This window comes from Pyricularia oryzae, chromosome 2 (assembly GCF_000002495.2).
Source record: "Pyricularia oryzae 70-15 chromosome 2, whole genome shotgun sequence".
NCBI lineage: Eukaryota > Fungi > Ascomycota > Sordariomycetes > Magnaporthales > Pyriculariaceae > Pyricularia > Pyricularia oryzae.
This window is the reverse complement of record NC_017850.1, coordinates 7,396,512-7,419,334: the sequence shown is the minus strand read 5'-3', so window position 1 is coordinate 7,419,334 and position 22,823 is coordinate 7,396,512. Positions and strand designations below refer to the sequence as shown.

The window sequence follows — 22,823 nt, the reverse complement described above, 5'->3', positions numbered from 1 at the left end:
AGCTTCGGTATCGAGGGATGGTAGTCCCGCATTTTCGTTCCCTGTTGCTCTGTTTTCTTGCTCGACCCCAAAAAAAAAAAAAAAAAAAAAGAAAAAAAAAAAAAAAAAAACAATGCCCAAAGAGTGCAATACCATGCATGCACACCAAAACAGCCGCCCCAAGCAATGCTGCAAATCGGTGGCGAGACGAGGGCCAACCGGTCCTTCTCGACCAGTCAATGACGCCAAAATAGCGTATGGGGGGTGTAGCGTCAGACAAGATCGCGTTTTCGCTCCCGGGATTTGTGGCGAAAACGGGCGTCCAGACAAAAAAAAGGCGTTTGCGTGGTGTTTAGGTGCAGAGTAAACAAAAAACCCAACGGCTCCCGGCAAAAGAAGCCCGAGGAAACCGATCAGGTGACCTCGAGGTCGAGCCTCGAGACCGCCGGGTGCGGAGAGATTAGCTTCCAGAATACCGTAGGCCCCGTGTCAGTAACAGCTCATCTTCTCCGCATGATACGTAGGGCGAGCTTCCCCGCATTTGGCTTGACTTGGATATCTCATGTGCATAGCTAGTTGGTTGAGGGTATGTAAATATGGTGATGTGCTGGACAGGACCGTGGTGGAAGTGGCACATATCAGTGCATGTTTTTTGCTAGCAATACAAGCAGACGCAAAAGCAAAAGGCAGTAAGCAAAAGCAATTCTGTACCGGAACACGACCAGGTACCTTGTCATTATTACCCAATTGGTTGTCTAACTACGTTTATTCCTTGTTATTATCCGCTCGAAAAGAGCGCCAAAACCCTCCGTCATGGATCCCTCCCAGCGAGTCGTGATCATCGGCGCCGGCATCGTTGGCGTCAACATCGCCGACGAGCTGGTCTCGCGCGGATGGTCCAACATCACCGTCCTCGAGCAGGGCCCCCTCAGCATGCCCGGGGGCTCGACATCTCACGCCCCGGGCTTGGTGTTTCAGACCAACCCCTCCAAGACCCTCAGCAAGTTTGCCATGTACACGGTGGAGAAGCTGCTGTCCATCGACTGCTTCAACCAAGTCGGCGGCCTAGAGATCGCCGAAGCCCCAGAGCGCCTCGAGGACCTCAAGCGGAGATACGGCTACGCCCGCTCCTGGGGAGTCGAGGCGGAGCTGCTCTCGGCCGAGCAGTGCCGTAGGCTCTACCCCCTCCTGGGCCCAGACGTCGTCCTCGGGGGCCTGCTCTTCCCCACGGACGGCCTCGCGCTGGCGGCCAAGGCGGTGCAGGTGCTGATCGAGAGGACGAAAAAGGCCGGCGTGCGCTACCTGGAGCACACGCGCGTCACAGGCATCCGGCAGGAGGCCAAGCGCGTCACGGGGGTCGAGGTCAGCACGGGGGCCATCATCCCCGCGGACCTGGTGCTCTCGTGCGCGGGCTTCTGGGGCGTCGAGCTCGGCGCCATGGTCGGCCTGCGCGTGCCCCTGCAGCCCATGGGCCACCAGTACGTCAAGACGACGGCGGTGCCGACGCTGAGGGGCAAGAACCCGCTCCCCAACGGCGCCACGCTCCCCATCCTCCGCCACCAGGACCGAGATCTCTACTACCGCGAGCACGGCGAGCAGGTCGGCATCGGCTACTACGGCCACCGGCCCTTGCCCGTGACGGCGGCGTCCCTGGGTCCGACCCCGGCCCACGTCGACGAGCAAAACATGCCGTCCCGCTTGGAGTTCACCCCAGAGGACTTCTCCCCGGCCTGGGAGCTGAGCAAGAAGCTCCTCCCGGCCCTCGCCGACACCACCATCGAGACGGGCTTCAACGGCATCATGTCCTTTACGCCCGACGGCGGGCCGCTGGTGGGGCGCGCGCCGGACCTGGACGGCTTCTTCGTGGCCGAGGCGGTCTGGGTCACGCACTCGGCCGGGGTGGCGCGGGCGGTGGCGCAGCTGCTGACGACGGGCAAGTCGGACGTGGACCTGCTGGCCGAGTGCGACGTCACGCGGTTCGACGAGGTGCAGCTGACGCAGGGCTACGTGGCCGAGACGTGCACCACGGCCTTCAACGAGGTCTACGACATCATCCACCCGCTGCAGCCGCGGTCCTCGCCGCGCAACCTCCGCGTCAGCCCCTTCTTCGCCCGCCAGGCGCGGGACCTGGGCGCCTACTTCCTCGAGGCCGGCGGCTGGGAGCGCCCGCACTGGTTCGAGGCCAACGCGCACCTCGTGGACCGGCTGCCGGCGGCCTGGCGGCCCCGGGACCGCGACGCCTGGTCCGCCAGGTACCACTCGCCCATCGTGGCCGCCGAGGCCTGGAAGACGCGCACCGCCGCCGGCCTGTTTGACATCTCCCCCATCCGCCGGCTGCTCGTCACGGGGCCCGGCAGCCTGGAGCTGCTGCAGGGGCTGGCCACCAGCGACCTGTCGAGCCCCCCCGGCGCCGTGACCTTTACGCTGCTGCTGGACGAGCACGGCGGCGTGAGGAGCGACGTTTTCGTCGCGAGGCTCGCGGACCAGACCTTCCAGCTGGCCGTCAACGGCGCCGTCGACGCCGCGTACCTGGCGCGCGAGGCCCGGCTGCAGACGGCGGCACGCCCGGGGAGCTCCGTGCAGGTCCGGGACGTCACGGGCGGGACGTGCGGCGTGGGCGTGTGGGGCCCGCGGGCTGCCGACGTTGTTGGCGGGATCTGCAGCGACGACCTGGCGGCCATGCCGAGGAACGCGGTGCGCTCGTCGGTGGTGGGCGGCGTGCCGGTGCTGGTCGTCAGCCACTCCTTTGTCGGGGAGCCGGGGTGGGAGATTTACACCTCGGCGGAGCAGGGCTTGCGGCTGTGGGACGCGCTGTGGGAGGCCGGGCAGGCGCACGGGGCCGTTGCCGCGGGGCGGGCGGCGTTTGCGGCGCTGCGCATGGAGGCGGGCTTCAGGACCTACGGCGTCGACGTCACGACGGAGCATGGGCCCTTTGAGGCTGGGCTCGGCGCTGCCGTCGACCTGGGCAAGGGGGGATTCGTGGGCTGTGAGGCCGTGAGGAGGCTTGCCAGCGAAAAGCCTGCAAAGAAGCTGCGCCCCATTGCTGTGGACGACGGCCGGTCCGTGGTGATGGGCAAGGAGCCCGTGTTTGTCTCGGGCAAGGCCGTGGGATACGTCTCGAGTGCGGTGTTTGGCTACACCATTGGCAAGCCGCTTGCCTTTGCTTGGCTTCCAGCCGAGCTGGGACCCGGAGCAGGTGTAGAGATTGAGTATTTTGGGCGCCGGATCAAGGCCACGGTGATGGCAGAGCCTATTCTGCAGCCATCGAGCATGCAGCTGGACGCGCAGCCTCCGAGGGCACGTTTGTAGCTTTGTTCTTTTGGCTTTTGTATATATTCACGTTTCTTTTTTTTTCTTTTTTTTTGGTCCACTTTCTGGGCTTGCTGTTACGGGTTACGAGATCAGATTAATGAGAGCTATAATTCTTCGACAACTTGATGTTGCGTTACGTATTGGTCATGAAGTATATAGTCCAAATGTCCAATAGGGAGTGATTGGTATCTAGGTAACGACTGGTCTAGAACATGTGATGCTGAGATGTCAAGAGAGAATTGCACATAGGATAACATTGCTATAACGTTCTTTGACAGGCTCATCTCATTCAACTAATTACTGGTTCTAGATAGACTAAAGAAATTTGCTCATGAAAACCTTCAAAATACTTGTTGCGGGAGTCATGGAAGCTGCAATTCAACCCAAAACCTCTCTCATTAAGCTTTCCAAACATCGGATGTCACCGGCCACGATATAGTGCACTACTGATGAATATTTGGTAAAAGCATCCCAGAAGGTCCAGCCCTGCATTAGAGCCGTTTCACTACCTCCCCTACTCCAGTTTCATAAAAGAACCTATCCAGGTTACCACGACCAAAGCTGTTCATCCTGGCTTTTTACTACGAAATCTATATTCTTCCGTCTGGAACCTTTGCTTCTAGGCTCAAGCCTCCGTAGGTTTTTCCCCTATGCATTCTTTTACGCTTGGTGAATTTGCTCAGCTCGAGCTCAAGTGGACACTCTATACCTGAGACCAGCCTCACGTCAGAGTTTCAATTCGGTACCAGCATGGTTCGCATCAGAACTGAGATGATTCTATATCTGAGGATCTTAACGGCTAGACCGTTTGTACACCTTGGCGAGTTGAAATAATGAATTACAGGCACTTACAGCAAAGGTACACCGAGTGCCCTCTCCATGACACCAGTCTAAATTTAGACTAGTTGTCCTTTTGCTGCTAATTATTTCTTGCTATGTTACACCGCAACCGTGTATAGTTGGTATAAAAACCACATTCACCGTTGCAATCAATGCCACGTATAATGCATGACAAATCAAATCAGACTTAGTATCAATTGGCCAGCTAGATGATTTTTTCCAGCTTCACCTGGCTGAAGGCACCTGAAGCGCACTAATGCCGACACTAACCAGGACTGCCAGTGTCAAAAATAAACACAATCTAGGCCAGACTATTGATCGACTCACCGAAGCTATTCAGGATGTGTCAAACGGTCCTTAACTTGAAGAGACTAGGGATCTTCTGCATATCAAACACCTAGCAAAACCCCGGCATGATGTTTACCTAGATCTTGCGGCCAAAAACTTGTGTGCTTCTAGAGCATGAAGGGGGGAATGGCGCAGTGGTTAAGCGCCACGGCTGTTACTTGAGTAACGTAGGTTCGAATCCTGCTCCCTCCACCTCCTCCCCGCTTACCCGTGGCAAGGATAACCCGGCTGGCTATCGACAACAACCACCCGCCTGTGCCGTCGAGCCCACACTTGTTGGGAACTTCGTCTCCATGGCTACAAACGACCGACAGCTCCGCTGTTTGGACACAGGCCCCTCTCGATGAAGAGCCGTCAACTGCCGTCAGACGAATCCTCCGTGCGCCTGAAGGCACGGGGTCGCGTCAGTGAACAAACCTGTAAGCAGGACCGGGCACGAACCCGGTCAGGCTCGATTCGCTTCTATGCCCTTGTTTTCCGCTGTGTAAATAGAGAAAATAGAAAGCGCGCCGAGATACCCCTCGGGAGGTTGCTAACGGCCGGCTAATGAGCCGGGCCGAGCCCGGCGTTAAATAATACTACTACTACTACTACTACTACTTCTAGAGCATGAACATCATACAAGCATTATGGACCTCGACATACCCTTCCCAGACCCACCCCCAAGCACTCGCTCCAACTTTGATCATGACATGTGCCTGGGGTCATTTCTTTTCCAGATCACAAACAGGGATTCATGCACAACCTCAAAAAAAAAAGCAAACCATCAATCATTCGTCTTTACTCATAGTCTAGGCTTTTTCCAAACCTATTCTCTGCGTGAGCCCCTAAGCCTTAGCTTTAAACTCTACAGACAGACATCCCACACCCACCCTCCACATGTAATTGATGCTTTTGCGGTTCGGCAGTGGTTCGGTGTTCGGCTCCGCTGGAGATTTCGGGAGCAAATGTCAGCCTAAGATTTACATTCATCCCTATGTGACTGACGTTTTTTTAGTATACTATGAAAATAAACCTTTCCGGCAATTCTTTTTTTGGTATAGGCTCAAAAAGAACGACGCGTGGCTCAAAAAAAAAAAAAAAAAACAAAACACCCTGGGGACTATATTATTCCTGCGCCCGTCGCCATTTGCCGGCTCTTCTCATCTCATGTTTCAAGCGCTATGCGCCGGCAGTAGGGTAATAGCAACCGTCTGGATCTGACAGGCACCTTGGTTGACAGTTTCTGGAAGACAGTCACGGTTTGTCGATTGAGACGATTATCCAAAACAGTCAGGAATTCCCCTTTTGCCTCCGCATATCTTTCTTTGCCAGGACAGGGCCTCGAGGATTCGCGGTGGAGCAAACCTCCCGCAGGGCTAAATTAGCCTTCGCGCCGTTACGAAGTAATGCCGTCGACCACGAAAAAAAAAGTAAACAGAGGCGAACGGAGCCACATCTGCTATCCTAGCAGTCACATGTTCCAGTATCATTGCAAGCGACGTTGGATGGGTTCTTCCAGAACATTAATACGTGGTACGGTGGTATATCCATGGCTGATGCGACCAACCCCTGAGCTTTACAGGAACCTTGATGGGAAATGGCGTGCGGTTAATCAGACAGAAAAGAATAAAAATAAAAATAAGAAAAGCCAACAGCTGCTCCCACCGGGGTCCCGTCCTCAAAGCGACACTCATCTCCGCCGTTTGCTATTAATGTCAACAGATACAACGCAGAGAACCTACTGGTAAACGACGGAGATGAACATCAGCCCGTGAACGGATCCGCCGGCCTGCCTCCTTCACCGTCTAGTGGACCGTTAAGGGTCGCATTCCGTGACCATGGCGAGTAAGCTACAATCTTTGACTTACTCGCAGTTCAGCCCCCCAGAATGGCCCCAGCATCTCAGAAAATTGCTACGGTACTAGGGAGAGCTTGTACACAGGGGAAACAAAGAAAAAGAGAGAAAAAAAAAAGATTTGTCCAACGCCCCTCCCATGTGAAAATCTACATATTAGGTCTCCAGGGGCTCTCCGGCTTATATGTGGGAACGGGCCCCCAAAAAAACAACAGACCCTCAGGTTCTTGTGGGGCGTTGGGAAAGAAAAGAACCCACTCATTCTGGCATCGTACCTGGAAACTATAAAACTATGTTAGATTAGTTACGTGGTGAGGTCGCAGCCTGGTGACTCTATTGATGCTAAAAATACGAACGAGAATGACGGTGTCAGGTGTGGCTGTTTGCGTAGTATGAGTACCACGCAATTAATATCTGTGATGCGGGCCAAGTTCGAACTCGGCGGCGGCCGCGGCGTGGAGGAAAGCTGTGCAGATATTAGGCTTTTGTTGTAAAACAAGGATTCGATTTAGAAAGAAAGGAACTTTTGAATAGAGGAGAGAGACAGCTACAGTAGGATTTACTCAAATCTATTGAAAACCCACCGTGGCCAACGTTTGAGCCAGGAGGAGTCAGGGCCCTCCCAGGTTTGATCCCTGACAAAAAAAGGGTCATCAAAGTGCCAAAGGGGTGTGTGTGTGTGTGTGTGTGTGGTCGGTCGCGGAGGAGCTTCAAAAAACCACATTTCTCAGGTTAATGAAGAGAATAGAAAAAAAAGAAAACGAGATCAATGCGACTTTCTGGTCATCGCTGTTTGTTATTTTCGATCCAACCCGGTGCCCAATGCATAACCGTTCCAAAAAGTCGACCAACCCCGTCCCCATCGTCGGCCCCGTCTTCGGCCCCATGCCTCAATCAATCGGTACACGGTGATTAGCGGCTAGGGCTCAACCATGACCGCTGCAACCCGGGCCCCCCCAGTGGGCGCGGAGTCGAACCCCTACTCTAATTTACACGCCTGCCAAGGCAGGGCCATTGTTGGGGGGGAATCCAACCTGGGTAGCGCCAGCCAAGGTAAGGTCTGATCGACAGGGTGGGATTTTTTGGAAAAATTCTTTATTTCCAACTTTCTTTGCCAAGCCCTACAGGCGCTGCTGCAGGCAGGTAACGTGGGCAAAATTACATGCGCGTCCTTGGAGAACAAAACAAATAAAAACAATGGGGTTGGTTTCTGAGAAGGATCTTTTGAGTTTTGTTGATCTACACCACGCGAGAGCATCAAACAAGCTTATTGCGGTCGCGCTCAGTCTTTTTGAGGACGGCCTAGGTAAGTCAATCTAGTCTCAGCAGAGGGCAGTTTCGGACCGCCAACTCTCAAAAGTACCGCCCGGGTAGCGAGCGCTGGCGAGACGCACAAATGATGGATGCTTTGTGGAAATTCATCAGTATTCTCATTGTCCTGAATCTAACGCATGAAATCAGGTTTGTGAAGCTCTAAAAAAAAATAAAAGTCATCGAATAGGCAGGTACCTAGCTTGTTGCCACATTTTCCTTCGGCGTCGCGCGCGCGGAGGGCGAGCGGTAAACTTTGCCATGTCCGCGTCTGGTACGACATAGATTGTGTGCATACTATGTAGTAGTTGGTTTGGTAGCCATCCCATCATCGTCTCTTCTTTTTTCTGTGATTTTGCTTTTATTTTCCCTTTTATTTTCCGGGAATCCTGGATCTACATCGGCCGGTCGGTGTCGCACTGACGACGTTGCACGCCGGTACAGTGTGCACCAAGTACGGTTCACCAAAACTTTGGGCTTGCTCACGCAGGTACAAGGTTCTCCTCAGACCACAATAGTGGCCTGACCTCTATGGGCCTAGCATAAGAGCAGCTTCAGCCGAGTAGGCTGACAAACCGGCTCCGCGGGTCCGACGTGGAACAGCCGAGCGGGATGGGCGAGTGGATTTGAGTTTGGTGCTGACTACGTGGGAAAGTGGGATGAACAAGTCTCATCTCAGGGTTAGGGGTGTCTCTCCGATTGTCTTTCGAACAGACAGCCCAAGAGAGGGTTAGGGTTTCCCGTCACCCCTGCGTTCAGTGCGAACTACCGGTAAGCATCGACTTCGTTGACGTCATGACTTGCAAATCGAAAGCTCCTACGTGCTTGTTGCATCATGAAAGCAAAAGAGCTCCAGGTTGGCGTCATGGCAAGACATGACCCAATCAAACAAGCCAATTGATTGTTGATTGAAAAGCTTTGCTGCCCGAGCTAGCAGCTTCACGCAACATCCAGTTTCTTTCTCACCACAACCTCACAACTATTCGTACTTTGTCCTTCGCGATTAATTACATACGGTACTCCCGAACACACTCCAAACCTTGTTCAAATCCCGTCGTCCCGTTCACCCTCTACTCATCTATTCAACCCCAGCCCTCACACAGCGATGATCCCTGCAAGACTCGCAACACGTTCAGGCGGCAGCCTTGTAGCTCGCCTGCCCAGGCAAGCTGCCAGCCACGCACGCGGTGCGCGTCAGATACGCTTCCAGTCGACCTCACAATCGTCGTCGTCGTCGTCGACGAGCGCCACAAACCATGTCGCGGCTGGAGCTGTGGGTGGCCTGGTCGCCGCTGGCGCCCTCTATGGCGCCTATTCGATGAGCCCTACCGGCAAGATGGCCAAGCAGATTAACAAGACGGCCAAGGACGCCGAGAGCAAGTACAACGAGGCGGCGTCCAAGCTCCGCGAGAAGGCGCCCTCCTCGGCTGACGAGGCCATCGAGTCGATGAAGAAGCTGGCCCTGTCTTACGCAGCCTTCATCCCTGGCGCAAAGGGATACGTAGAGGCTGCCTTTGCGGACGTCAAGAAGGTGCAGGAGAACCACGGCGAAGAGGTGGACAGCATTGTACAGGATGCATACAAGAGGTTACAGACGGCATCCAAGTCGGGATTTAGCATGGATACGGCATCACAAGCCTGGGATATCCTTGCTGACGTGTCAGCTAAGCTCGCCAAACTGGCGGGCGATGCGGCGGGCGATGTGCTCGACAACCACCCGGAGCTCAAGGACAAGATTGGCGGCAACGTAGACAAGCTCAAGAGCATGGGCGAACAGTACGGTCCAGAGGCCAAGAAGATGGCCGATGAGACGTGGAGTCAGGTCAAGGACATTGTGGCCGGTGGCTTGAGCGCTGACAACATCGCCAAGGCGAAGAAGCTAGTCGACGACAAGGTTCAACAAGTACAGAAGCTTGGTGACGAGGCGTGGAAGAAGGGATTGGAGCAGGTCAAACCCCTGCTCGAGAAGAACCCTAAGATCAAGGAGCTGGTCGAGAACAACGCGGATGCATTGAAGAAAGGAAACGTTATGGAACTCTTCAACAAGGCCAAGTCTGCCGTCGAGTCGGGTGACACTGGAGATCTGGAGAAGTACGTCAAACAAGCTGTGGACAAGGCCCAGTCAGTGGCAGGCAGCGGCAAGGACTCCATCGCCGGTAGCCTCGAGCAGTACCTGGGCAAAATCCCCAACGGCCCCGAGACACTGGCGAAGCTGCAGCAGCTAGGAGAGGTTGCGGCCAAGCACAAGGACGAGGGCGAGAAGCTTCTCAAGGAAACCATTGAGGAGCTGAAGCAGGTGCTGGAGAAGAAGGCCGAACAGGCGGAGCAGATCAAGAATAAGGCTCAGGATGACGCTAAAAAAGCAAACAAATAAATAAGCAAGCAATTAATCTCCCGGGATGAGAGGATCCAGTTGATGCATAGCCGGGCCGGTATTGGCGCGGGGCGGGCATAGGCGCTCGTATGTACAGTAGTAGCATAGTATAATTAACAACTTGCGGCATTGCACTTTACTGCCAATAACCAATTCTTCTTGATCATCGAGTGACAAATTGTCGATCATGCAGACGCCGATGGGATGGATCCCTAGGGTGTTGTTGTTCTTAACGTCTGGTGCCTGTTCCTTGCCTAGCAGGCGAAGCCGCGGGGCAGGATGGAGAATCACGTGTAAAGCTTAATTACGCAGTGCTACACGTACCTTGTACGTGCCATGGAAAGTCTTCTGAGCGTCGGGTTTTTTTCTTTTTTTTTGTTCGCTTTATCTACACGCCCCCCGAAGACGCCCCAGGCCTCCTGGGGGGCTCAAGGCTCACCACAAATTTGGTTGCATTTGGGTTCCACACCACCTAGGAAGGTGGAAGCGACACTCGAAACGCTGACAGGCATGTCTATTGGATGGGGCGGCCCCGCACACCGGCTTTCGAAAGCGTGCAAGCTTCAGTCAACCCCGAGCAGGGTCTTGACTCGCAGGGCACTGGAGTGTAGTCAAGAACGCTGGAACTTTATCGGGACGTCGGGGCCCTTTTTCCATTGACCTTCCTTTCGTCCAACCCATTTTCTCCCCCTCATATTCCCAACCTTGCCAACTCGCCTTGCTCAGGATTGGTCACAAGTTTTTGATCGATTTCCCATGCACATGAACTCCAGGCCTGAAGCCAGCACGCCTCGAACCCTGCGGCGACATCACCAATCCGTACAAACAACAATACATAACCCTCCTTGACCGAACTCTGTAATCGTTTTCTAATGATCTAATCTTTTTTTCGTTTTTCTTTTTTTTATATACATATTTTTCTGTTTTGCTCATCCTTCCCTTTCCCCTGTTACGAAATTTCGGTTTATTACCGTCTCAAGCAAAACCCAAATCATATTCGGTTTGTCGTGAACAATTTCAAAACGCCGCACTGAACCTTTTCAGTCGGCCATCCTCGCCCTGACCCCTAGCTCCCCCGCACCGTCAATCCTCACCGCAGTTGAATATGGCTTCCCGAAACGGCAGTATCGACATGACGGTGACGGACGGCAAGTGGACGGAGCTCGGAGGCGCCATCGCGTCTGTCCCATGCTGGACATGCCGTCGCCGTCGCCTCAGGTGCGACAGCCTAATGCCGTCCTGCGCCAAGTGCACCAAGGCGGGGATCCAGTGCCTGGGTTACAGGCCCGAGAAGCCTCTCGTCTGGGTGGGACTCGGTCGTCGTGGACACAAGAAGCTTTCCACGGTGATGACGCCGGCATCAATGGCGGCGGCCGCGGCGGCGGCGTCTTCAAAGGGTGCCGAATCTTCAACCTCTCCAGAAGAACATGCTCGAGAATCGACGTCAAGTCCAGACAAGGAATCGCCCGGCTCGACGGAGTCGACCTCGGAACAGGGCGATGTCGAAGAGGTGGATGCTGACGCCGGTACTTTTGTGGAATTTTCGACCAGGTCACAACAGCAATCGTCGACGTCGGACGTAGGGGCGTTGAGGAAACAGTTTGCCGAGACGGCCTTGTCGACGCTCAAATTTGCCCTCCCACAATCGACAATCCAACATCCTGTCCTCGTTAACCGGGATCCCCGGTCTGCCTTTTACATAGACTACTGTAGGTTCCACCGTCCGATCTCAAAACCTGGATAGCCAGGCTACATCAGACCCCCGAGTCCGTTGCTGACCAAAACGTGATAAAAAAAAAGACCTCGAGCGCTGCTGTGCCGAGTGCACCCTGTACTACGAGGACAGCACGAACCCGTACAAGCAGTTCATCCAGCTGAGCATCGGCGGCAACCTGATGCACCACGTCGTGGTGGCTCTGGCGGCCCACCACATGGCCGGCAGCACGACGCCGCTCGGCCTTCCCAACTCGTCATCCAAGCACTTCCCCGACGCCCTTGTGCACAAGAACAAGGCGATGCGGCACCTGCGCGCGGCGCTCATGGCAGGGGACAACAGCGACGCCGTGGTCGCCGCCTGCCTCCTGCTCATCTGGGTCGAGCTGCTGGAGAGCGGGCTCAGCGTCTGGCGCTACCACCTCGACGGCATGATCGGGCTGCTGAGCGCCAGGAAGGCCATAGACGAGGCGTCGAATGGTGGTCCTGCGGTTGCAGGCCAGCCGGGGAGCCAGTCGTCGACCAAGGTGTCGAGTCCCAAAAAGACTGCCTTTTGGAGCTTTCACAACTACTTTGAGGAGTGCTGCTTAGTGTGAGTGTACAATGTGCCGTCGTGCCGCCTGGCTATGACGACGTCTTGCTGACAAACTCCCCAACCTTAGATTACACACCTTCGGGTCAACCCTCAGCTCCAACAAGCGCGACCTCTCACAGCTCTTTGGGCTACAAGAGCTGGACAAGATTCTGGACCGCGCCGAGTCCCGTTCCTGGACTGGCTGCCCATCCGAGCTGCTCAAGACGCTCTGCCGGGTCAACACGCTCTGCTCCGCGGCGGCCCAGGGCGGTGCGCCACAGCCCGACTACGCAAACCAGCTCCTCTCGCGACTCGAGACGTTCTCCAGCGCGCAGTGGGCGGCCAACTTCCGCGACCCGGCCCAGGTCCCGAACCGAAACCACCTGGCGAGCGCGTACCAAGGGGCCATCTACATCTACGCCCGGCGGGCGCTCCGGTGGCACCTGGGCGGGACCGAGGACGAGGAGGAGCGGCTGGGGCGGACGGCGCACATCGTGGTGGCGGAGCACCTGGACCACATCGCGTCCGACGACGTGCACTTCAAGGGCATCCTGTGGCCGGCCTTTGTGGCCGGCGCCGAGGCGAGGGCCGACGCCGACAGGGGCGTCATCCGCCGCATCCTCTGGGACATGTACGGCCTGCTGCACGTGCGCAGCGTGAGGAGGGCCATCGAGCTGCTCGAGCAGATGTGGGCGGCCCGGACGCCCGGCGCTGGCGGCGGCGGCGACGGCTGCCTCGTGGCCCTGCACGACGAGTTTGGCGTCAGCGGGGACGACATCGTCGTCATTGACGACCCGGGCGGTTGTGGGGTTGCGGGGAAGTCTTGGCTCGAGGAGATGTACGAGGGTGGCGAGGATCTACTCTTGATCTGAGCAGGGGATGTTGTTTGATGTCCTTTTCTTTTTTTTTTCTTCTTTTTTTTTGGTCGGATTATTTGATTGAGAACCAGCAGGCGTGATTACTCTTTTTCTTGTGTATACTTTTTTGCCATTCACTTCTTGGTTACATTATTCCCCACGATTTATGGAAGATGTTTTCTTACTTTTGCACAATTTTTTCTCCAATGCATTGGAATCTAGGATGACAACTTTCATTCTGGATCCACGTTCGAGGAAAATTTATTTTGACGACAGACCCATTCAAGCCCTTCTACTGTAGGTGAAATGAATTGCCAGGATGATTTTCGCGCTCGAGTCCGGACATTTCGCTCCGTGGAAAACAAGTAGCGAGCGCTGAAAATTGGCGCCACCTTCGCGGCGCGGCGCGGCTCCTTTTGCGGACATAATTGTGGGAGCCAGGCAATATTGCTGGATCTGGGCTAGTGCTTATCTCACGATCCCTTCACTACATTAAACTTGATGCAAACCAAAACGCCCAGGCTAGGCTACCATATTTCTTTGAAATTTCAGTTTGGTACAAAAGGGGGTTGATCGTCGCGTATCGTCGGGACCTGCTTTTATCCAAACTTCACAAAGCAGCAGCTCGCCCAGCGCCCGGTCCCGTGCATACAACGCACCCACACCCCCTTGTCGTTTCCGCATCTGCACTTCGGGATCAGCCGCGCACACAACAAAGAGGCCAAGGCCAGAAAAGCAAAAAGAAGCAAAGAAAGCAAAAAAAGAATCCACGCTCAAAAAATGCTGGCCATCAAAAGTCTCTTGCTGCTGCACGCCACCGCAGCAGCGGCGCTCGACATCCTCGTGCCGCTCTACATCTACCCGAGCACGGTGTGGAACGACAATGCGTCCGAGTGGCAGTCGCTGCTGAGCACGGTGCGGGCCCACCGCGCCGTGACCTTTGACGTCATCGTCAACGCCGACTCGGGTCCCGGCGCCGACCTCGCCGACGTCAACTACGCCGCGGGCATCACTCTCTTGAATGCCGAGACCAACGTCCGCACCGTCGCCTACGTGCACTGCGACTACGGCCGCATCGCGACCGACGCCGTGATGGCCAACGCGACGCGCTGGAGGTCCATCGGCGGCGGCGCCGGCCTGGACGGCATCTTCTTTGACGAGACGCCCAACGTGCACGACTGGGCCAGCGTCTGCTCCGAGCAGGCGGGGTGCTCCGCGGCGGAGTACATGGCGCACCTGGCGCGGCGGACGAGGGCGGCCGGGTTCGGGCGCCTCGTCTACAACGTCGGGCAGCAGGTGGCGCCGGCCAACGAGGCGGCGTACCTGCGGGACGCGGACCAGATCATCGCGTTCGAGCAGTCGTGGGAGGCGTACAAGGCCACGCAGCCGCTGGTCGCCGGGCTGCCTGGGTCTGGGGCCGGCGCGGCGGGCAAGAGCAACATCATGGTGCACCACTTTGACGGCACGCTGGGGGAGCTCGAGGCCGAGGTGAGGAGGATCGCGGCGGAGCCGAGGGTCGGGTCGGTCTGGTTCACGACGGTCGAGTATCAGACGTACGACACGCCGCCGGCGAGCGTGGAGAACCTCGCGAGGATTATCGAGGCGCTCTGAGGGGTTAGGTGGGGCGAGACCATACAAGGATGCAAGGGCAGTTACTGGAGAAGTAAAGACAGTTGGGTGGAGACAAAAAGCGACAGAGAATAGAAATAAATGATGCGCCCCAGTACCATTATACTGCTGGGGGTATTAGTATAAAGTTCCGTTGTCCGGTTTTCTATATATACAGAAGCGAATTAAAAAAGCAATGCCCAACGATAGCATGACGCAGAGGTAGCAGGCAGCTATTTCTAAATTAGCGCCAATTCAGACCTCGAGAAACGCCCAGGGATAAAATAAAACATTTGCTCGGCAGAAAAAGCCACCGGCCAAAGAAAAGAAAAGGAAAAGAAAAAACTCTCAAATGACCACCGACTCGGAACCACTGACACCACCATCTTTCTGCCCCTTGAGCTTCTCCTTCTCATCGGCCGTCAAGTCCCCCCTCGCCGGCTCGATGCGGATGCCAATGGCAGCGAGGACCAGACTGGCCCCGGCGGCGCCGACGCCCAGCAGGAACGAGACCCTGAGGGCGCTGTCCTCGGAGGTGGTGTCGGCGTGGTTCGCGGCGGCCAGTTCGGCCCAGCCGAGGAAGAAGCTCATGCCGAGGAAGACGAGGGCGTTGATGCAGGCGCCGGCGAGGCCCTGCTGGTCGGAGCGGACGCTGGTGGTGATGAAGATGTTGGAGACGTTGTACATGATGTCGATGCCGATGGTGGCGCACACCATGGCGGGGAAGATCCAGGCCCAGTAGTTGGCGCCGCTGGTCGGGATGAAGACGAAGAGCAGCGACGAGGCGAGGAAGCCCAGCGTCGAGAGGATGATCAGGATCGTGCCGGGGATCTTGTGCAGCACTGCGCCGCCGACCAGCGCGATTATCAGACCGCCGCCGGCGAGCGGGGCGAACCAGGCTGCGGCCAGCAGGGGTGGTGTGTGCAGGATGGTTTCGATGCTGGAGGGGGGGGAGAGAGAAGTTTTTTTGTTAGTACGTCCCACCCAGCTTGTGCTATTTCCATGTCTCCCCTTTCTCCTTTCCCTCTGCTCCCAGACTTACTAAAAGCTCGCATAAAGCAGGTAGATGCCAAAAGCACCAAACGACATAAACATGACGATAAACAGAGCCGTGATGTGCTTGACGGCAAACAGGTTGGGCGGCAGCAGCGGGTCCTTGGCGACCCAGCCCTCGACGTAGACAAAGGCGGCCAGGAACAAGATGCCGAGGATAAAAGTGACGAGGATCTGCGGCGAACGCCAGCCGTTTTGCACGTGGGGGCTGTCGGTGATGGCGTAGACGACCAGCATGAGCCCGGGGATGGAGGTGGCGCAACCCAGCCAGTCCATGGGGGGCGCCGGCTCGTCACCGGGGGCGGGACCTCCCCTGGCCTCGGCGGGGACGCTCACGACGGCGAGGACGCAGACGATGGACAGCATGATGGCGCCGATCCAAAAGAACCAGGCCCAGTTGAGGAACTGGCCCGCCACGCCGGCTATGAGGATGCCCACGAAGAACCCAAAGGGGGAGCAGCCGCCGTAGATGCTAAAGACGAGGTTCTTTCTCCTGCCGGGCCGGGCGTAGGCGCCCCCGAGCAGCGAGACGCCCGAGGGGAGGAAGGCGGCGGCGCCCAGGCCCTGCAGCGCACGGGCTACCACGAGCATCTCGTACGACTTGGAGAAGCCGGCGACGATGGACCAGACGGCCATCCAGGCGTTGCCTCCGACAAAGACATAGTAGCCGTTCCAGTGGTCGGCCAGTCGGCCAAAGGGGAGGAGGAAGGCGCCCGCGACGAGGGAGAATACGCTAGAGGGCCACGTCTTTTGGGAGGGTTGGAAGTTGAGATCTACCATCATGTTTGGGAGGAGGACGTTGAAGCCACTGATTAGAAATTCCTGTTTTTTTTAGGGGGGGGGAGCGGGGGGATCATGTCGTCAGTTCAAGTGTTGCATAACCATCATGCTATTATCGTCTGATATAAAACAACAATGGGGTAATAACGAGACTAATAAGCCTCTATCAAACCCAAACTCCTGACTTACTGCCATAATCATGCTGAGGAGAATCGTGGCGCAGAAGCCAACTTCGATCAGCGTGCTGGAGAACATGGCGGGTCTCTGCCGGCCCAGACGATCAGCCTCCTTCTCATCGAGATGCGTGGCATCCTCGGATGCTGGTGTTGACGGTGCCCTTTCATCCTGTGCTGCTGCTGATGCTGGTTGTCTAGTGTCGATAGTCGTTTGTGTCACCGCGGGGGCGGTGCTGCTCTTTTCACCAGCCATCTAAACCGTCCGCTTGTCGTCCTTTGTATATCCCTTTTTTTTTTCTTCAGCTGAAGTGTCGCCTGATGGTTGCAGCAGAAAGAGAGAGAGAGAAAAAAAAGCCGAATTCCAGATCCGTGCGACAGATACGTTGGCTACACTGGTGAGATGGAGAGAAGAGACGAGTGTGAGCGAGCCTGCCCCCTTGGTCGGTTTAATACCAGACTATGACCGGACGATTCGGGTAAAGGTGAGACATTGAGCAAGTTCATTCTTCCCGAGTAGCAAATTGTCACTTGTTAAACAGTTCAAAAGAAGGGGAGAAAATTTTCAAGACAGAGGGGACGTCAAAGAACAAATCAAATCACTAATCTAACTAAGCTCGTAGTGGTAGTTGAACAGGATCGACCAGCTGCGGGACTGAAACCAAACAAACTTGACCCCGTCCCAAGTCGAGAGCCTGTCGTCAATTTGCCCAAAGCGGAAAGGACTTTGGCTAAACGCTCGCACAGGCACGCGGAAGGGAGCGGGTTGTGGACCAGACGCACGACTCGAGCCTTTCAATTCTCCACCCATGGCTCTGCCAAAACGGGCAAAAACCCAGCGAACATCAAACCCCACAGCTGCGCTGCCCAGGTGTACGGTGGTATGTATTTGGTAAGCAGAGCTGACAACGACTGACCGGGTAGGTGAAGGTGCCTCTCTGCCTCTGTGCCTGTGCCATCTGTGGCGCAATCCATCTCGCAGACACACCCATTTCCTGGCAATTAGCAGCACCCCCATCGACAATACCACACGCTAAGACCATCAACCAAACTCTACTCGAGTTTATGTTAAAATCCCGACAAACCCTCCAGGGGTCCATGCGTCCCTCGCCCAAACTGTCCTGATTTTTCTTTGATGTTAGTTTCCCCCCCAGACATATTTTTTTCTCTTCCCGTTCCCACTTTCACTCCTAGATATCCACTTGCCACACATTCCCTTTACCCCAAAGAGCGTCAACATGTCAAACATCTGCCGGTGTGCCATCTCATCGCCTTCCCCATGAGCTAAAAAAAACCCGATCTGCTAGTTTTACTTTGTTCCCGACCGTTCTAGTTCGAACCAAAGCAAAACCTGGAGCACCCCATGTCGAGGTGAGGGCTGAGTATTTGTCAAGGGACTCGCGTGGGCTTTACTTGGTAATTTTCTTTCTGGTCTTTCCTTGGCTCTGGTTGTTTTGATCTGCGTTCCCGACAGGACCGGCCCTTGTCTCCAACCCGTTTGTCCAGAAAATCTAAACCTGTCGAAAAAAAAAAAAAAAAAAAAAAAAAAAAAAAGAAAAAGAAAAAAAAACCCTTTTCCCTCGTCAATGCTGCTGCGACGTGGGAGAAAGGGCTGACAAAGGCTGCGGGAACCGCTTTTCTTTCTTTCTTTGGAATGATTCCCCATAGCAAGCGTCGTTGCATTTGATGAACTGCTCTTGGGCAGGAAGGTAGCCTTAAACCCCCGGGGGTATCCGCACCCGGTCATATATTCTCCTTCCCGTTTATCGACGGCCAGTTTTGTTTCTCTTTGTCGTTTTATTGGACACGTGCTGGCGCGTCATTTGCTTGTGATTTTCGTTTTATTTTACCTTGTCCTACCTTGAACCTCTGCCCACCTTGCTCTTTTGGTGACTAACTCACCTACTCTCATTTCGAGACCTCGTCAACCCAACAGCCTTGTTTCTTTTTTTCTTTGTCGTTTAAGTTGGTTTGCGATTTCTTGTCTCGGTTCTGTGCATTATTTCTTTTGTCGACTCCCGGATTTGATCATCGCGGGGAGATAAATTCGTCCGCTCACTGCCTTTTGTCCTTTTCTTTGCGTTTTCATCGTATCTTAACAACAAAGCGAACAAAAAAAAAATCACACATCATGAACGCCGCCGCAGCAGCGAGGGCGTCCATCATCCGGACCTCGATGGTTCCGATCCCCGCCGGCTTCGCCTACAGCAACGATGTCGAATCCACGAGACCGCCGGCGCAGGGCATGCAGGGCCGGGACGCTGGGCCCAGGATGCGAGCGGCCGAGAACCCGTCCGACCAGGTCAGCCACGAGGAGCGGCAGCGCGTGATCCAGGTGCTCGACTACCTCGAGTACAAGGCGCGATGCGACTACGAGCGCCAGCAGCAGCAGCAACAGCAGCAGCAGCGGCCGGAACAAAAATCCGGCTTCTACACCGCGGGGCCCAACGACAGCTTCGACTCGCTCAACAAGCCGCCGCCCGACGTGGTGGTCGAGGTCGACTCCTCCAGCCGCGGCAGGGTCGTGCGCATGTTCACCATCTTCCCCTACCGGGACATGAGCTGGGTGGTCAACTTTGGCTTCGTCACGGGCAGCATCGTCTTTGTCGTCAACGCCGTGCTCGGCGTCCTGCCCGTCATCGACCCGGCCCTCGCCTTCCCCACGCTCACCACCGTCGCCCTGCCCGCCACCATCCTGATCGGCGCCTTCTTCTTCCTGGTCTCGGGCTGCCTGGGCTTCGTCGCCGCCTTCAACGCGAACCGCGGCACCGTCGAGGTCCCCATCAAGGGCGCCATGAGCGGCGGCGCCAACTACCGCCCGGCCCTCATCGGCTCCGAGAGCTGGGTGTGGTTTCCCTCCGGCCCCGAGTTCGCCAAGATCGCCCAGACCTTCCCCTTCCAGGCCGGCGTCTTCCAGCTCACCGGCGGTATGATCCTGTCCATTTCCGCCTTTGCCGGCATACCGGGTCTGCTGAACCCCGAGGAGAACCTGGCCCTCTTCCAGGGCCTGGTGTTCCTGCCGCAGGTCATTGGCGGCTCCATGTTTGTGTTTGCCAACATCGTCCTCACCATATTTGTCCAGGACAGGTGGTACAAGCCCAAGCCGTCGTGTGCGGACTGGCAGGGAGGTTTTTGGAACGCCGTCGGCTCGACCGGCTTCGCAATCACCGGCGTCTTGTTGCTAATGGGAGATACCACCGGCGCCGCATGGACCAGTCTCTACGGCAGTGTGGCTTTTTTGATGGGCAGCGTCATTCAGCTCTACGCACTCATGGAGTTTCACCCCACGCCGTGGGCTGCCTAGCACGATTTCTTACGCATCTCTTACGAATTCTTTTCTTTGTTATTCGGCTGGTGGATTTCACGGCTTGCGGGTTCTTTTCGTCTATACATCTTTGGGACATTACTTTGAATAAAAAGCTGGTCTCTTTGCTTCATACCAGGTACAGGTCTAATGCCTGGCGCATACCTTGTTCGATTCTTGAATGTGTGTTACCTGTACCAATCTACATTATACACAATAAAATCAACCAATCCGTAACATTGTCGGTACTTGAGCATCCCCGTGGCAGATTGCTCCCATCTGAAACAAAGCTTAGATTAAAGTTTGGCCATGGAGCGTACTTGGCCAAGAAATGAATGCACGACCATGTTCCTGTGCTTGGGCTTGTGGCAGGTAGACTGGGCATCCAGACCCACCTTGACAGGGCCGATGCATGTTGAGTAGCAGAGAATCGGACGATCCGTTTATAAGTAAAAACCAGGTGATGGTTACAGGAAAATAACGGCCATATAAGTATAAAATTCAAATCTGAACTTGACAATAAATGGCAATTGTCATGAGTGGATGGGACGAGGGGTTGCAAAATGGTTGATGAGGATAAAACAAAAGAATTGCATCAGCCGTGAATCGAACACGGGGCCCATCGAATTTATTTGTTGAATGGCAACGATGGATTTTACCACTAAACCACTGATGCTATTGTTATACATCAACTTGATATTGGGCAGTCCCTACTGTGTAATTATTTCCCGACAGTTCCTTACGGCAATCATCTTGGACAAAGCACCCATCACTTTCCATGCCTATGTCCCCGCCTGTCATTGTCGCCGACCCCAGAGCGTTTCATTTATTTTGGAAGCTTGACCAGTCGAGCGACGATCTTTCATCTCGGTTGACTGCGAAACATTCCGGATCGCCAGTGACTCGCACCGGATTTACACAGGCAGACGTCATTGTGACTATTTTCGAAAGTCAGACGCTTAATGCACGCCCATCTCCTCATGGAAGGATTCAAGGACCTCGGCCCGCCACGCATAAAAGCCACTGCACGAAGCGACGAGGCGCCGAGTTGCCCTCGTGGGGGATTTTGCGGTGAGCCCTCAAGGCGGGCGTCATCTTCGCGACGGGCCACCACCGCTCGGACATCCAAGGCCAGCCCCGACCTACCTCTCGGCTAAAATGCGGGCGCAACTCGTCGACACCCGGCTGGCATGAAAGGAGCTCGAAGGTGAGACCCTGCATCTAGCTAGTTGATAGGTATGACGACAAGAAGCGTCTGGCCGTGGTGACGCCATCTCAACCCCTTCAAATATGGTCGGAACGGGAAAATAGGGATCGCGAGGAAGAGGAGATGTTGGAGACGGATCTGGCCCTCGAATGCGCTTATATAAGAAACTGTTACGATCAAGGTATCGGGTAACCTGTTCCTAGGGGTAGGGTACAATGGGTCGAAGCAACTGAGCACTGTGACTGGGTAATGGGGTTCGCAATGACTGGGGTGAAGTTATGATCGATTCCTGGGTGGATAGATTGGATACAAGTTGATTGCTGGTGAGCAATCCTAGACTAAAACTATGCTACTAGGTAATGACTGTGTTTATATACTAGAGTGATCACTTCGTGTAAGTGATCACTTATTACAACTGATCACTCCGCCAAGGTGATCATCTTGTCTAGGTGATCACTGCCAAGGCGTGATCACAAGTGGGTCCTTATCTTATCGTCACGTGACTGGTCTTGCTTCGTTCCTCCGTGTCCCGAGTGTGGGTGTCTTCCTCCGATGTTACTCTCTCTTTGATTGTTGGTCCCTCAGACCCTGGTCGTAACAGAAACAAGCAAAGAGAAGGTAGGGAGACAGGTGAAAAGTTGGTAGCACATGGCTGAATCCAGTAGTCGCAGTGAGAATAAATTAAAACCAATAAAGCTGAAACAGGTCAACGCGTGCATAGCGCCTATAAGTTTATTTTGTCAAATAAGCGTAAAAGCATGAAGTGATAACCAAGATCGGCGCGGCCGCATAGTAGCAACTGACAGTCAGAATTGGACAGAAATATGCATGCAGTGGGGCAGTTCTTCTTGGGTCCACTTTAAAGATTTGCGAACTTGAGTATCAATCATGTTTGCTAATTAAGCTCAGGTAAATCCTCTATGTGGGACTGACATGGTGATATAGTATTGCGGTATAGGCTACTGTCTATGAGCCTACACCAGTTTTGAACCCAGCAAGTGCAGGTGAAGCCAGGAGGCTTCTCAGCTAACCAACTATCTGGTTCACTCAAATACAAGTGTTTTCCTTTCACAATAATATCATAAAATGAATGCCGTCAATTCGCGGCAACCGTCCTCAAAATATGCGTATTTGAATGTCAAAGTGATTGCCTTCGATGCCCTCCTCCATCCAGACTAGTCTTTCAAGTGTCTTCTTACAGCCATGTAACTACCTCGCCCAAAGCCCATGCCGTGACCCCGGGGTAGCCGCAACGTGATCGTCGGACAGACCGCAGAACTGAGGTCAGACGACACGCTCCTGAGCTCAGATCCACCGGCAGAGCCAATAAGGACTGGGCAACGTCTTCATGATCAGCGCCCGCTTAGTGCAATTAATGCGCCCGAGGAAAGGGGTCCTTCAAGACAAAATTGTTTGTGGTGATATCGGATTCTCCAGAGGAGTTCCCAGTCATCAAGATCTCGAGATGACTATAGTTTCAAGATCAACCCAATTGAATGGGAGCTGCGTCTACTATAGATTCTTGTACTAATAAATCTGTGGAGGTGTTTCTC

At 54.9% G+C, this 22,823-nt stretch overlaps 8 protein-coding genes, 1 non-coding gene and 1 pseudogene across 10 annotated transcripts; 7 read left to right on the top strand and 3 right to left on the bottom strand.

Annotated features, from left to right (window-relative positions):
• Positions 1–792: 792 nt before the first annotated feature.
• On the top strand, positions 793–3,288 carry MGG_12421 (aminomethyltransferase; the record flags this gene model as incomplete). Its single annotated transcript, XM_003715564.1, has 1 exon — positions 793–3,288. One exon carries the CDS (start codon positions 793–795, stop codon positions 3,286–3,288), a length of 2,496 nt encoding a protein of 831 aa, XP_003715612.1.
• A 1,310-nt stretch (positions 3,289–4,598) lies between these two features.
• Positions 4,599–5,092, top strand: MGG_12420 (uncharacterized protein; the record flags this gene model as incomplete). The annotated part of the gene is made up of 2 exons (XM_003715563.1): positions 4,599–5,007; positions 5,086–5,092. Exons 1-2 carry the CDS (start codon positions 4,823–4,825, stop codon positions 5,090–5,092), a joined length of 192 nt encoding a protein of 63 aa, XP_003715611.1. The 5' UTR covers positions 4,599–4,822.
• On the top strand, positions 4,600–4,671 carry MGG_20037 (annotated as a pseudogene). Its single transcript has one exon. The product of its transcript is annotated as a tRNA-OTHER (tRNA).
• Positions 5,093–7,888: 2,796 nt separating the features above from the next.
• Positions 7,889–10,001, top strand: MGG_07369 (uncharacterized protein; the record flags this gene model as incomplete). Its single annotated transcript, XM_003715562.1, has 2 exons — positions 7,889–7,901; positions 8,779–10,001. The coding sequence occupies 2 exons, from the start codon at positions 7,889–7,891 to the stop codon at positions 9,999–10,001; spliced, it is 1,236 nt and encodes a 411-aa protein (XP_003715610.1).
• A 1,105-nt stretch (positions 10,002–11,106) lies between these two features.
• On the top strand, positions 11,107–13,160 carry MGG_07368 (uncharacterized protein; the record flags this gene model as incomplete). The annotated part of the gene is made up of 3 exons (XM_003715561.1): positions 11,107–11,710; positions 11,802–12,306; positions 12,377–13,160. The coding sequence occupies 3 exons, from the start codon at positions 11,107–11,109 to the stop codon at positions 13,158–13,160; spliced, it is 1,893 nt and encodes a 630-aa protein (XP_003715609.1).
• A 492-nt stretch (positions 13,161–13,652) lies between these two features.
• MGG_07367 (uncharacterized protein) lies at positions 13,653–15,013 on the top strand. The gene has a single exon (XM_003715560.1). It carries the CDS (start codon positions 13,926–13,928, stop codon positions 14,754–14,756), a length of 831 nt encoding a protein of 276 aa, XP_003715608.1. The 5' UTR covers positions 13,653–13,925; the 3' UTR covers positions 14,757–15,013.
• An 88-nt stretch (positions 15,014–15,101) lies between these two features.
• Positions 15,102–17,015, bottom strand: MGG_07366 (uncharacterized protein; the record flags this gene model as incomplete). Its single annotated transcript, XM_003715559.1, has 3 exons — positions 15,102–15,693; positions 15,796–16,628; positions 16,776–17,015. 3 exons carry the CDS (start codon positions 17,013–17,015, stop codon positions 15,102–15,104), a joined length of 1,665 nt encoding a protein of 554 aa, XP_003715607.1.
• A 1,844-nt stretch (positions 17,016–18,859) lies between these two features.
• On the top strand, positions 18,860–20,190 carry MGG_07365 (uncharacterized protein). The gene has a single exon (XM_003715558.1). The coding sequence runs from the start codon at positions 18,891–18,893 to the stop codon at positions 20,061–20,063; it is 1,173 nt and encodes a 390-aa protein (XP_003715606.1). The 5' UTR covers positions 18,860–18,890; the 3' UTR covers positions 20,064–20,190.
• Positions 20,191–20,654: 464 nt separating this feature from the next.
• MGG_20036 lies at positions 20,655–20,739 on the bottom strand. Its single transcript has one exon. It is a non-coding gene; the product is annotated as a tRNA-Gly (tRNA).
• Positions 20,733–21,158, bottom strand: MGG_15912 (uncharacterized protein; the record flags this gene model as incomplete). Its single annotated transcript, XM_003715557.1, has 2 exons — positions 20,733–21,001; positions 21,062–21,158. 2 exons carry the CDS (start codon positions 21,156–21,158, stop codon positions 20,886–20,888), a joined length of 213 nt encoding a protein of 70 aa, XP_003715605.1. The 3' UTR covers positions 20,733–20,885.
• Between the last annotated feature and the right edge of the window lie 1,665 nt (positions 21,159–22,823).

Bases quoted from the DNA above. Each gene is read 5' to 3' on its own strand.
- MGG_07367 (XM_003715560.1), top strand. From the start codon at position 13,926: ATGCTGGCCATCAAAAGTCTCTTGCTGCTGCACGCCACCGCAGCAGCG.
- MGG_07365 (XM_003715558.1), top strand. From the start codon at position 18,891: ATGAACGCCGCCGCAGCAGCGAGGGCGTCCATCATCCGGACCTCGATG.